The 13,759-nt window shown below is 44.6% G+C and overlaps 1 protein-coding gene across 16 annotated transcripts in view; it reads right to left on the reverse strand.

The window, feature by feature from the left end:
- Nucleotides 1-10,185: 10,185 nt before the first annotated feature.
- IKZF4 (IKAROS family zinc finger 4) overlaps nucleotides 10,186-13,759 on the reverse strand; it is a 117,617-nt gene continuing 114,043 nt past the window's right edge. For all 16 annotated transcript variants that reach the window (XM_029594747.1, XM_029594742.1, XM_029594748.1 and 13 more), the window contains one exon: nucleotides 10,186-13,544. In XM_029594747.1, coding sequence (XP_029450607.1) covers nucleotides 12,820-13,544 — 725 coding nt within the window. In that variant the 3' untranslated portion in view covers nucleotides 10,186-12,819. The remainder of the gene's footprint in view (nucleotides 13,545-13,759) is intronic.

The raw sequence follows: 13,759 nt of genomic DNA on the forward strand, positions 1-13,759 counted from the left end.
AGCCATGCTGTCTGGGTACATCTTCCGTGCGACTAGGTGGTGGAGCTCTCTAAGTATAGCAAAGTCTTTCAGCTGGGTGCTTCCTCTTATACCCTCTCCGATTCACCTCAGGCTCCTCAGTCAGTAGTAAAGCAAGTGCAGGTGGTGCTGGAACTGTTCGGGAAGGCAGACGGGTCAGCATGGCTAATTCATCTGCTATCAATGGAAAACACTGTTTACGGTCAGCAAACTTGCTCTTTTCACGTAGATAAGCAGCTGAATTAGCCATGCTGTCTGGGAGTCCCCAGCTGAGGTATCGAGCTGTCATGTAGTGTGATTGGTAATTAGCTCAATACAAAGTTTTTAGGCGGACAGTTCCTATGAAGGCTGTATATGCAATGAACATGTGCTCTTCTGTAGGATGGTCTTACCCATTACTGCATCATCCACAGTTTGTTTGTCCAAACAGTAATGAGATGTGAAAGGGTGCAGCAATGACCATGTTGCAGCTTTGCAAATATCTATGATGGGAACTTCATGGAGATGGGCCATTGAGGCTGCCAGTGCACAAACATGGTGCGCTGTTGGAGTGGAAGAAAGTTTGCGACTGTTGCTGGTAGCAAAATTGAATAGTTTGAAATCCACATGGAAAGCATTCATTTGGTCACTGGACATCCTTGCGCGTTCGGGTTGAAAGACAGAAAGAGTTGCGAAGGTCTGTTAGGTGAAGTAGTGCGATGCTTGTAGTAGGCTAGTGCACATTTACAGTCCAAAGTGTGGCGTTTTCTATCAGTGTCATTTGCATGAGGTTTTGGATGAAAAATAGGTAAGGTTATGGTCTGGTTAATGTGAAAACTGAAAAGAACCTTTGGAAGGAATTTTGGGTGAGTGCGAAGAGTCACTTTGTCATGGTGAAATTGCAAATAAGGTGGATAGTGGACTAGTGCTTGCAGTTCACTTACTCTTCTTGCTGAAGTTAAAGCAACCAGGAAGAGAACTTTCCATGAGAGGTATCGAAGGTGACAAGTGTCTAATGGTTCAAAGTGGGGGAGCATTAGCTGTTCGATGACTATGTTAATGTCCCATGGTACTGGTGGTTTTTGCAATGGAGGGCGTAGACATAGTACTCCTTTCATGAATCTGGATACTAAAGTGTGACACAAAATGGGTTCTCCATTAATGTAAGTATGGTAAGCTGCAATAGCACTTAAATGAACATGGAGTGAGGAAGTCACTAGACCTTCATTAGAGAGTAAATGCAAGTATGAGAGAAGCTGTCAGGTGGGCAAGTGAACGGGTCTGTTTCCTTTGTTGAACACCAAGAAGCATAGCGGAACCACTCTCTTTTGTAATTGAGCTGAGTTGAAGGTTTTCTTGAGGATACCAATATGTCCTGAAGAGCAGGAGAAATATCTAGGTGCTGGTATGCGACCCGTTCAACCTCCAGGCTGTGAGATGTAGGGAGGAATGAAAAGGATGTAGGAGAGATCCGTTGTCCTGGGTTAGAAGCTGAGGGCTGTTTCCCAGAGGAATGGGGTTGCATATCGATAGACAAACTAGGTAGCTGTACCATGGCTGTCTGGGCCAAGCTGGCGCTATTAAGATTAGATCGGCTTTGTCTTCTATGCATCTCTGTATGGTACGGGAGATGAGAAGTATCAGGGGAAACGCATACAGTAGGTTGTGAGACCAAGTTATGAGAAAGGCATCAGATGCTAGTCTTTGTGAGCTCGGGTAAATTGAACAGAAACTTTCCAGTTGTGTATTGCTTTCTGTTGCAAAAAGGTCGATTGAGGGATGACCCCAAATCGTGAATAGGCGTTAAGCTATTTTCTTGTCCAACTGCCATTCGTGAGGATAAAATATCCTGCTGAGTTTGTCTGCTCTGGAGTTTTGAATTCCAGGAAGATAAGTTGCTTGAAGAGATATTGTTCGTTGATGAGCCCACTCCAGTAGTTGGACTGCTTCCCTGCAGAGGTTCCAAGAACCGGACCCTCCTTTATGTAAAAAATCGTGACTTGGTTGTCCATGTGAATCATCACTATCTTCCCTTGAAGGGATTCTTCGAAAGCTCGAAGAGCATTTCTGACTGCTTTGAACTCCAGTAGGTTGATGTGCTGAGTCCTTTCGTATGCAGACCATAAACCCTGAGTTGTCAATTGGTCTAGATGAGCTCCCCAACCCTTGGGGGAGGCATCTGTGGTTAGTATTAAATGATGACGTAATGGTCTCAATGGCGCCCGTCTGCAGTATTGACCGAGAAATCCACCACTGAAGGTCTGTTTTCATACTGTTCATCATGGTAATGTGTGTAGACAATGGATGAAGGAATTGACTCCATTGGTTTTCAGGCCACACTGTAGGCGACGCATGTGGAGTCGAGTGTGAGGGACTACATATATGGATGCTGCCATGTGGCCGAGAAGGGTTAGGATATGGCAAGCTGATGTTTAAGTGTGAAGGAGATCAATAGCAAAAGTAGAGAGTCACTGCTCTCGGATGGGGAAGGAAAGGTTTGTTCCGTATCGTATCGATGACGGCTCCTATGAATTGTAAGGTTTGAGTGGGCTGCATGTTTGACTTTTCATTGTTTATGAGAAGGCCTAGACTGTCTAGGCAAGAGATAGTGCGTAGGAGATTGTTCCGCCGCAGAGTCTGATTGGAGGCTACCAGGAGCCAATCGTCCAGATAAGAAAATATTTGCACCCCCTGACGACGAAGATGTGCCATCACCACTGCTAAACACTTGGTGAAGACTGGGGGCAGAGAAAAGGCCAAATGGAAGAACCTTGTATTGGTAATGTTGATTGTTCGCCTGGAAACATAGGTAACACCAGGAATTGGGGTGCATTAGAATGTACGCATATGCATCTTTTAAGTCCAGGGAGCACATTCAATCCCCTGGTTGAAGAAAGGAAAGGATGGATTTGAGAGAAGTCATCTTGAATTTCTCTCTGTAGAGATGTTTGTTCAGGGAACGCAGGTCCAGTATCGGCCACAGTCCCCCTAATTTCTTGGGAATCAGGAAGTATTGGGAGTAGAGTCCCTGATGGAACTGCTGGGAAGATAACCTCTGAATGCAGTTGTTCTGTAGAAGATTCTGAATTTCTTTCAGTAGAGGTTCTTTGTGAGATGTTAATTGTTTTTGCGGAACCCAATGTGGAAGGGTTGGGAGGGATGAGAAATGAAGATTGTAACCATGGGCTATGATCGATAACACCCACTGATCTGATGTGATATGATTCCAGGCGGGAAGAAAATTTGACAATCTGCCCCCTACTGGGGGTGATGAGACGGTGGCAGCGGAATTCTTAAAAACCGGTCTGAGTTTTGGCGGGTTGAGGGTACGCCTGTTGTCGAGGAGGGCGAGGGGTCCTTGTCCTTTGGCGAGGCGCTTGAGGTTGGTATGGCTGTTGACTCAAAGGTTGGTAAGGCTGAGGTTTGTTGTATGAAAACTGTTTAAATGACCTAAAGGAGGGTCTTCTGTATGAACCCGAGGTAGGATATTGTCATCGCGAAGTGGATGGCTGATGTGGTGAAGTTAAGGAGAGGATAGCCGTCATCTGCTCTTTAATCTTCGTTACAGTCTCAGTAAATTTGCGTTAGTTGTTCTGGATTGTTTCTTTTTATAAGGATACATTACGTCTTGTTCATGTTTAGGCGTAATTTTAGTTGGTTCAAAACTTTTTTGATTGAGATGAGGTGTTTTTTTGTGAAGCAGATTGCATCTTCAATGGTAGAGGTTATTGGGATTAAAAGTTGAATATCATCGGCGTATAAAAAGAAAGTGATACCTAGGTTAGAAATGAAATTGCAGAGGGGTAGAAGGTAAATATTGAAAAGGGTGGCTGAGAGGACAGATCCTTGAGGAACCCCTGTTTTGAGTGGGCATGGGTCAGATGAGATGTTATTGAAGGTGACTTTGAAAAACCTGTCATTTAGAAAGGAGGTGAACCATTTGAGTGTGTCTCCGGCAAGACCTATGTTGGCTAGACTAGAAATTAGTCTATTGTGGTCAATCGTGTCAAAGGCAGCAGATAAATCCAGTAATATTAATAAATGACTTAGGTTGTTGTCAAAGTTTCTTATTATTCTGTTAGATAGGTTGATCAGTAGGGCTTCAGTGCTGCGGTTCTTTCTGAAACCATGTTGTGTAGGGTGAAGGATATTGTTCTCTAGATGTTCATTTAGTTGGGTCAATGCTGTTTTTTCGATTATCTTGGCAAGCAGTGGAAGATTGGATATTGGTTGGTAATTGTTCAAATCATTTGGGTCAAGGTTCTTTTTTTTTGGGATGGGGGTTATTGTTGCAGTTTTCAGATTGGAGGGTAGATTACCTTCAAGAGATTTGTTTATGATTGCAGCTAAAGTAGGAGCAATAATATGAGATATTTCCTTTAGTACTCGGGTTGGGATAGTATCAAAATCGTGTTTAGCAGGGTTTATTTGTTTTAGCATTTTTTCCATTTCTATATTGGATATAGGATCAAATTTAGTCCATGTAATTGTTGGTGGATTCTCATGGGATACATCATTGTTTGAATTGGATTCGAAAGATTCCGTTATTTTAATTATTTTGTACTTGAAGAAATTAGCAAGGTCTTGGCTTAGGTTGCAAGTATTTGATGAAGAGAAGTTTTTGTTGTTGTTAATTAGATTCTTTACAATATTGAAGAGGGAGTTAGCTTTATTTGTTGAGTTTGATATTTTTTTACTGTAATATTCACGTTTGGCATTTAGAATCTCTCTTGTATTCAGCAAGTTTAGTGCGGTATCTTTGAAAGTTTAGTTGGCATTTGGATTTGCTCCATTCTTTTTCCAGCTTTCTGAGATTGGATTTCAGCGATCTTAAGTGTGAATTGAACCAAGGGTTGTTTTTTGCTTTGTTTTGTTTTATAATTTTTGTTTTTTTGGGATTAATGTTATTAGCAGTTTGTTTTGTAAGTTGGAACCATGACTGAGTGGCACAAAGAGTGTTAGATAGGTCAAGATTAATAAGCTGTTTTCCTAATTCTTGTTTAAGCAAGTCGAGTTGGAAGGGGGGGTCTGTATTTGAAAGATGTTGGAGTATTTTTTTTGATCATTTTATTGGTATTGATTTGTGCTATGCATTTGATTAGATAGTGATCGGACCAAGGAACAGGTTTAATAGAAATATTAGGTTCAAATATGAATTGGTTGGTGAAGATCAGGTCTAGTGTATGACCTGCTTTGTGGGTTGCGTTGTTTATATGTTGGGTCATGTTTATGCTGGAAAGCATGTCAATTAAGGTTTGGCAGTTTTGAGATCTTGGTGAGGCGTCAGTATGAAGACTGAAGTCACCGAGAATAATTGATGGTTTTTTTGTGCTGACGTTAGTTATTAAAAATTCAATTAGGGGTGATAATTCGTTGTCAAGAAGTTTAGGTAGGCAGTATATGAGGCATATTTGAAGGAATTCAGAGTCGAGTAATACAACTTTGAAATTCTTGGGTAGGTTGTGAGGGATTAATTTCATTGAGAAATGTTTCTTTATAAGTAGTAGTAGTCCACCTCCTCTTCGGGATTTTCGTGGTATGGAGAAAGTTTCGTAGTCGTTGTTGGTTAGTTGATTTGTTAGAACCAGGTCAGTGTCTTTGAGCCAAGATTCAGTTATGGCGAAGAAGTCAGGATTCTTTGTTTGTATCAGGTCGGATATGATCATGAGTTTTTTCGTAAGTGATTGAGCATTTATTAAGAAGAACGTGAGGTAGAGAAGGTTTTTAGCGTGTTTGAGGAGTGGTATTTTAATTAGATGGTTGTTTCTTATTTGGTTAAACCTAGTTGTAATAGCCATGATGATATAGAAGTAAAATTTCACAAAGGGAATAGAGGTTTAACTTGAATGAGTAGGTAGCATTGTTCACTGTTGATTTGTAGTAGAAGAAATAAGAGATAATGTTTAGTTCGAAGAATGAGTTTAACGAGGCGTGTGATGTGTTGAGTAGGAAAGGATTTTAGTGTACCTGAGTTTGTAGCATTTTATGTAGAAAGAAGTATTATTTGATTTCTTTCTTCTTGGTCTCAGTGGCTGCACGAAGGGGCGCACAAAGGGGCTAGCCCCTTTGTCGCGCTCCTTTGGCGCACGGCGCCTGAGGAGCAGTAAGTTTAAATGTCCCTCTCTGTTGCGATTGGTGCGTTTAGGCTTGTGGGAGGGTCTCGGGGCCGCGCGGATGGGCGGCGCGGTTGTCAGGCCGTGCGATTGGTGTCCGGGCTCACCGGGGGCAAGGGGAATTGGAAGGCCTTACCCCGACGGGTCTGGGTGCCGATCGCGCAGGCCTTTCCCTTGATGTCACAGCAGCAGTGGTGGCGGCGGCGGCGGCAGCAGAGGTCCGGATCAGTCAGGCGTGGCACCTGAGGAGCAGTAAGTTTAAATGTCCCTCTCTGTTGCGATTGGTGCGTTTAGGCTTGTGGGAGGGTCTCGGGGCCACGCAGATGGGCGGCGCGGTTGTCAGGCCATGCGATTTGTGTCCGGGCTCGCCGGGGGCAAGGGGAATTGGAAGGCCTTACCCCGACGGGTCTGGGCGCCGATCGCGCAGGCCTTTCCCTTGATGTCACAGCAGCAGCGGCGGCGGCAGCAGAGGTTGTCTGGACGACACGGCAAATTTGCTAATTTGTCATGGACATAGTCTCGTATGGCACTGGAACGAAGCCATGCGAGACGATGTGCAGCCAGAGCGTTTGCTGAACCCCTTGATGAGTATCAAATCTTTCGTAAACGGTCCTGAGCAAGTGCCTTAAGCCTTCTTCCATGCTGTGGTATTGAGGAGGTAAAGCCAAATCCGGAAACTTTTGCTGTAGATCCAACTTAAATGCCTGTAAATTGTCAAACAGGTACTGAGTAATATAGAACTGGTGATTCTGAATACACCTATTTAACATTGCTGAATTAAAGGATTTCCTTGCAAACTCATCCAACATCTTTTGGTCTTTATGTGGTGGTGTATTGGCATGAATACAAGGTTTTCGTACCTTCTGCATCGCTGACTCAACAACAATCGAGTTATGCGGAAGCTGAGTGAAAGCAAGAAAAGGAGAATCCTTCATTTTATACTTCACATCTATCTTCCTGGATGTTGGTGTTGTGGACAGTGGAGTCTCCCAGGATTTTTCTATCAGCTGTGTGAGAACAGAATGCTGAGGTAGGGCTATCGGTTCTGTGGGGGCATAAAAAATCTTCAATATGCCCATCATTTCCTGACGTGGGTCAGATAGTTTCCTGGTTTCAACTTTTAAGAATTGGCCAACCTTCTCGATGTGTGTGAAGATGGTTCTGGAGGTATTTCTGCAGGATCGGATGGATAACCTGTGGAATCATCTGCAGAGGAATCAGTATCGTATTCAATTGGGGATGAATGTGGTACTGGATGGACCTCGGGTACTGGATCCGGTATGGTAGGGACCATTGGAATCGTTGGCAAGTTAGCCGGTTGATTTTTCTACTGATTGTAGAAACTGAGATAGAATATTGGTAATTTGGGTCATAGCTTGAGTAGCTAGACCTGAAGTAGACTGAGATGGTATTGGCTCCGTACTTGGCGGAAGAGTAGATGGGATTACATCCTCTGAATCATGACCTGGATCCAGTTGAGGTTGACCACAGCTTAATGTACCAATAGAAACTATGGACTCAGATGAGAATGTTCCATATGAAGTAGGAGATGTAGGTGAAATATGAGGAGGTGAAAATTCTGGTTCAGGGTCCACAATTGGCAGAGGAGATATATCCCGTGGTCTCTTATGGCCTGAATGGTGTTTCTTGTGTTGTTTCTGTGGTATTTGCATCGGCAGTGTGCCGGTATGCGTAGACGATGCACCTTTTAAAAGAGGTACCAATGCAATAGTGTCTGTGCGTCCATGCATCGGCAGTTTTGATGGAGAGGCGTCCTTGCGCCGATGTACCGGACATCTTCTGGTGCGTTGATGCAAACAGCCCTCGCTGTGTCGATGCGAACGTCCCCCGGTGCGTCGATGCGCTGTACTTGTCCTAGTACATCAACGCTTTTTAATTTCTGGGTCGCGACAGCGCATCTGACTATTGATAGTCGATGCGCCACGTGCGGTGATCCCACCGACGCATCCCCAGCACTATGCCCCAATTTTTCACGGGCAAGCAACAGTGGATGTTCTGAACCCATGGGGTCTACTGAGGAGGTTCTCCTCGACGAGGGAGACCTTTTCCTTCTCTTCGGGCCTGGTGAAGACCTTACCGAGGCCTCAGATGGGGCATAGGAACCCGAAGTTCTGGCTGGAAGATCCTGTATCCTGGCTGCCCGCTGATGCTGGGCTTGTGGGGACATACGTCCGCAGTCCTCACAATTTACTTGGTCATGGGAAGGACCCAGACACAAGTAACAGGATTTGTGGCCATCGGTGGCTGACAATTTTGCCACATGAGCAAAATTTGAAAACAGGACGTGGCATTCTTCTCTCTGTTATTGATTTCAAGAAGTGCTGCTGTATTTCACTGGTTTCTTTCGGGGTTTTTTTTTTTTTTTTTACTTCAGAAAGTTTCTCTCACAGAAGAGCAGAGCTCAGCGTGCCAACTGCCGTGCGGAAAAAAAACTGATTGAGGAGCCTGAGGTGAATCAGAGAGGATATAAGAAGGAGCACTCGGCTGAAAGACTTTGCTATACTTAGAGAGCTCCGCCACCTAGTGGCATGGAAGACGTACCCAGAGAGCATGGCTAATTCAGCTTCTTATCTACATGAAAAGCAGATTTACATTTTAATGAGAAAGACTAAGTAAATATATCTTACCTGAAGTCACAATACAACAGCCAACAAACCATTTGGGCTTTGATCCAACATGTATATTTTCCTCCTGTAGCAGTGTAGTTTTACACACAAAGGTGTATTCCCGGGTACTCAGCCATGTGCCTGACAACCACACCTATATGCAAGGGTCTCCACAGCCCCAAACCCTTACCAGCCACCAGGGGAAGAGAGGGAAGACCGCTGTTAAATTACTCATGTTTATTTATAACAGACCTTCAGCCAGTACAGTACAAAACTTACAGTAGTATATCTCCGTTACACAAATAGATACTTACAATATATTACAGATACAAAAAAAAGCATTGCAGAACTTTTTAAAAGCAAGTGTAATTCTCACAAAAGAAAAACTGTGTTTGTGAGGAATAATAAAAGATGCCAACAATCCGAAAAGGTAACAAAGGAGAATGGTTTGCAAAAGGTGTAAAAAGCCAATGAAGGGGAGAGGGACATGTGGTATTGCACATTTGTTCTTCACACATCTGATTTAAAAAAATATATATACATATACACGCACACACACACAAAGCCCTAAAGAGAGAGAATTACATTCTGCTTTCTTCTGGACTGCTTCACAGGTAAAACAGGATTGAAAGGAGTCACTTGTGCGCTCTGGAATTTCACCAAGAACAGGTGGCCAAAACATTTCAAATGGAGGCAAAGCTGTGAGTGACGCTCAATGCAGTCGTGGCCCAGACACCTCACGGAGAGCCAGCAAAGCATGTGCATGGCTGTGTAACAGTCAAGGCCAGAGGGTCCCACATTCTTCCCCGCCTCCAAATTTCATTTAGCAATTGGGATGCAGATAGCAGCTATTCAGATGCCTTTGGTGTGGGGGAACCTTTTAATTCTGCAAACGGGACGTGGGGGGACAAGAAACCAAACACTGAGTAGGAAAAGTGGTAAACGTGGTCTCTGTTTTGGATAGCATCTGCTTTTCTAGTGACCCTCCCCTCCCCTTCCAAATCAGAGCCCAAAAAGCTCTCGGAGACCTGTCCTTTTTCTTCATAAGAGCGATGCCACGTGCTGTTTTTTGATACTATAATTCTCACATCAAAAGAAAATGTGAACCATCCCCCTTATTTGCACAAGAGGGTCTCCCTTCACCTCATTAAGATACAGCTAGCCCTAGAGGTAGCTGCCAGCCAGAGGGAGGGAGGATTTGAAAATACTCTCCATAGCATCCAGGGAGACGATCTCTACAGGTCTGGATTTCATTCATTGACACTTAAAGTGTCATCTGTGACATATGGACCTATGAAAGACCACAGAATGACACAGCCTGCCTGACCTTTACTGGCTTCAGACATCTCTAACAATCTCACCGTCTGAATGTATCCAAGGAAAGATGATAAAAAGCTGTTTATACCACTGACACAAACTCCAGATCTGGAGTTTGGAGTATTTTTTTGTTTGTTTGTTTTTAACAGTCTCAAGCACTTGGAGAGCTGTTACTTATCACAAGGCTTTTGATCTCTTACTTGGTTTCTTTGACGGCACCTATTTACATTTAAGACTCACTTTTTAAAATAAATTAGGAGGGACACATTTAACTTGTTTTAATATTTTCAGTTGCACAATGTGTCATTTTGGGGGCAGTGGAAGAGCTGAGGGACTGGCACAGAAGCACCAAACTCAGGAGCTCTTTTAATGTTTCTAACACGATGGAAAGGCTCCATGTTTCACAGTTGTGCATCACATGGAAGCTCCCAGTGACTTCCCATGAGCGACATAAGTGTGTGAGAGCACAGCTGGGCATTGCTAGTTTACATCCTCTCTCTTCTTGCATAGCAGGGCTGCCGGGGCAAGAGGAAGGCCTGCTCTTTTACTTATATTTGGACCTCTGGCAGCCAAAGCCTCCAGTGAGTTTTGCAAAGTCCCTTTCTCCCTCACCAAACATTGGGGCTTGAGAAGCAAATATGTTCTTGGTTAAAAATCAGACTTACCCCAGAGAGCACACGCCCTTGGCCTCTCTCACACACACACACAGCAGGGACAGGGGAGGGAACAGGGTAAGTTGTGAGGTGCTTGTGTTTGTTTTATGTTTTGTAGAAAAAGAACAAGCCTTTGGTTTCAACCTGCAGAGAGCAATGCAGGGGCTGCTGTGGAGTCTCCTGCCCTCTGCCACCACACCCCCTCTTCATTCATACTTGATCTAAGCACTAGTGAAACAGTTTTGCTATCGGGAAGAAAGGAGGAAGAGCAAGTCTGCACATATGTACCTGCACAGACTGTACAAAGCTAAGTACCTACCAAGTTCTTTTCTTGCCTCTCTCCAGTAAAACTGCAGATTTTGTTTCCCTGCAGACTATCAAGTCAATACTTTGAAACCTCACGAATGGCAGAGGGCCATGGCACAATGGAACATTTTCTTAGAGATCAGTCAACTCTGTGATCTATGCACACAAGACCAAATTATGCCCAAACTACTGACGTCACAGAGACTGCCGAGGGTGAAAGTGCTCCCAACTCATATCAGAATTTGCTAGGACCTCTAGTTTCCCTGCACAATCACTGATGGACCCCTGCAAGACTATTACTGGGATAAGATTGGCCCCCTTCAGTATCAGAACCAGGACATGAGTTATCACGTCTAAAAATGCCAGAGACCTCTCTAGTCAGGGTAAAAGACAATTCTCTAATGCCTCTAATTCTCTTATGCAGGGTGTTCCACGGCAAGTGCTATCAAGATACAATTCAAAAATATATATAGATTAGTACTTTAATTCTAATACACAAAACTGACCCTCACTCCACCTCCCCCTAGGTGTCTGTTGATAGCAGATTTCCTGTTTCAGAACTGTTTGCAGAGTGGCCTATCTGCTAAGAATTTTTCCCAAGGGCACTAAATAGAATATCCCTTTAGTACGTCTGCCCCAGAGAAAAAGTCTGACTAGCTTTGTACATTTTGGTTCACCACTGTTTTCATAAAGGCAGATGTGGATCTTCTAAAGCTTTGTGCACATCAGGGAAACTAGGCACAGCTTTTCCCCGACTCGAAGACAGAGCTGGGTACCTCTTAACATCCTAAGAATATGAGAATCCCCTTCCTTATCTCCCAATTACAGCTCTGTCCTCTGTCAGCATTTACAAGGTAAATAAAAACAAACATACAAATATTTTTTTATCATCTGCAGCTGATAGGAGTTCAAAGCTGTGTTCTTCCCGATTATGACATCACAGTCTCAAGGTCACTTTTTAATGATGTCATGGGTAGGGACCAATGCACCAGGAGCCTCATCAACCATTTCTTATCATACTCTGGGAGGGCACATGAAAACCTGGTGACAGCTATACTGACTGGGGAGCTGCACGCACGCATGCACACACACACACACAAACACGTCTTTTATTTTAACACAGGGATACTTAAAAAAAAAAAAAAAAAAAAAAGTGCTGCCAGCCTGCTCTCCTAACACTGCAGTCTGCTCCTGGTTTTCTAAACCCCTCTCTCTCTCTCTCTGCTCCTTGTCCTGTTCAGAGTGCTGGGATGGGAGAGCTAGCAAAACTCAGGATTGGATCATGGTTGTACAGGGACAGTTAACTGAGCCAATGCCGACTCTACAGCTTCTCCCAGAAGCATCGGAACAGATTGTTTGGTTTCAAAGCTATGTACGGAGGGAGCAGGGTTTATTTTAAGCCTCACGGTTTCTTCTGCTCTTCGCTCTGCATCATGCTTTTCTCGAGGACAAGAGGCAGGAGAACAGCAGCTCAGTCCCTAGTAAATCTTCACAGAACCGAAACAGTTTAAGCAAGTTACAGAGCGAAGGGGCAGCCATAAGCTTAATAAATTAAAAAAAAAAAACAAAACAAAGCACAAAAAAAATCAAATGAAAGTGAAGACTGTTCAATACAGCATCAACAATATTTAAATAATGCACCTTATAAAAAGGCAAAGTGTTAAGAGCTCCTTCCTGGTTGATTTTTTTTTTTTTTGATTCAATATTTCATAGCCAAAGTCAGTGCAAAGGAGTATAAAAGAGGGAATCGTTCATCCAGGCTTTGGGGAGAGAAGAAGAGGATGTTGTTCTGCCCAGACCTTGTTCCTAGACTTTGTGCTCCCCCCGCGCTATGTGAGAGGAAAATTCGTACCGATCTTGGCTGTGGTAGCCGCAGATGTTGCACTCAAAAGGGTCTCTGAAGCCATGGCAGCCCATGTGGATGGTGAACATGACATGGTCCAGGAAGAGGATACGGCAGTGCTCACATTTGAAGGCTTTCACCTGCTCCCCATCCTCGCCCACTACGCGCAGGGCTTCTTTGGCTGAGCTGGGGGTTGCTCGGGCAGCTGGAGTGCCCTCTTGCAGCTTGGGGTCCTCTTTGGCGTAGGCTGGGCTTTGCCTGCTGCTGCCAATACAGTTCCCTGCTGGCAGCAGCAGGTTCCTCTCCTCCGGGTTGCTCTCAGTGTCCGTGGAATCCTGGCAGCCGTTGCTGGGCGAGACACCTTGGTCATGCCCCCGATACGTGACCTGCATGCCATCAGGGGTATCCTCATGCCCTTCCGCCGCCTCTCGGCTTCCCGGCATCTCCATGCGTCCAGGGAGCGACTGAATCTGTGTGTAGACCGAGCTGATGACTGGCGTGATCTCGGAAATGCAGTTTGTGGGGGGCAGCCTGAGGGGCCTCAAATGCTCGGCACCCAAGAAAGCCAACGGGCTGCCAAAAGTGGGGTCCAAGGGGGGATGGTGTGCCACCATTTCCATATCCTTTTCGAAGCTGGCGTTCACATCAAAGGGGAGTTCGGACAGCGTGAGGCGCATCTGCTTGTCGCCTGAGTGGAAGCAAGCAGAGAGAAAGGACATAAGACAGACATTAAGCTGAATCGAAGGAGTGGGGCTGCTATCCCCCCCATATAACAAACATCTCCATTTCCTGGAGAAAAATCAGACACTACAGCGGTCGGGGGAGGAGGAGGGGGCAATATGTGCTGGGAACAGTCACACCAGGTGCATCCTCCACTACACAGAGGCGGTCAGAGTACTTTCA

Source organism: Rhinatrema bivittatum, chromosome 3 (assembly GCF_901001135.1).
Source record: "Rhinatrema bivittatum chromosome 3, aRhiBiv1.1, whole genome shotgun sequence".
NCBI classification, from domain to species: domain Eukaryota; kingdom Metazoa; phylum Chordata; class Amphibia; order Gymnophiona; family Rhinatrematidae; genus Rhinatrema; species Rhinatrema bivittatum.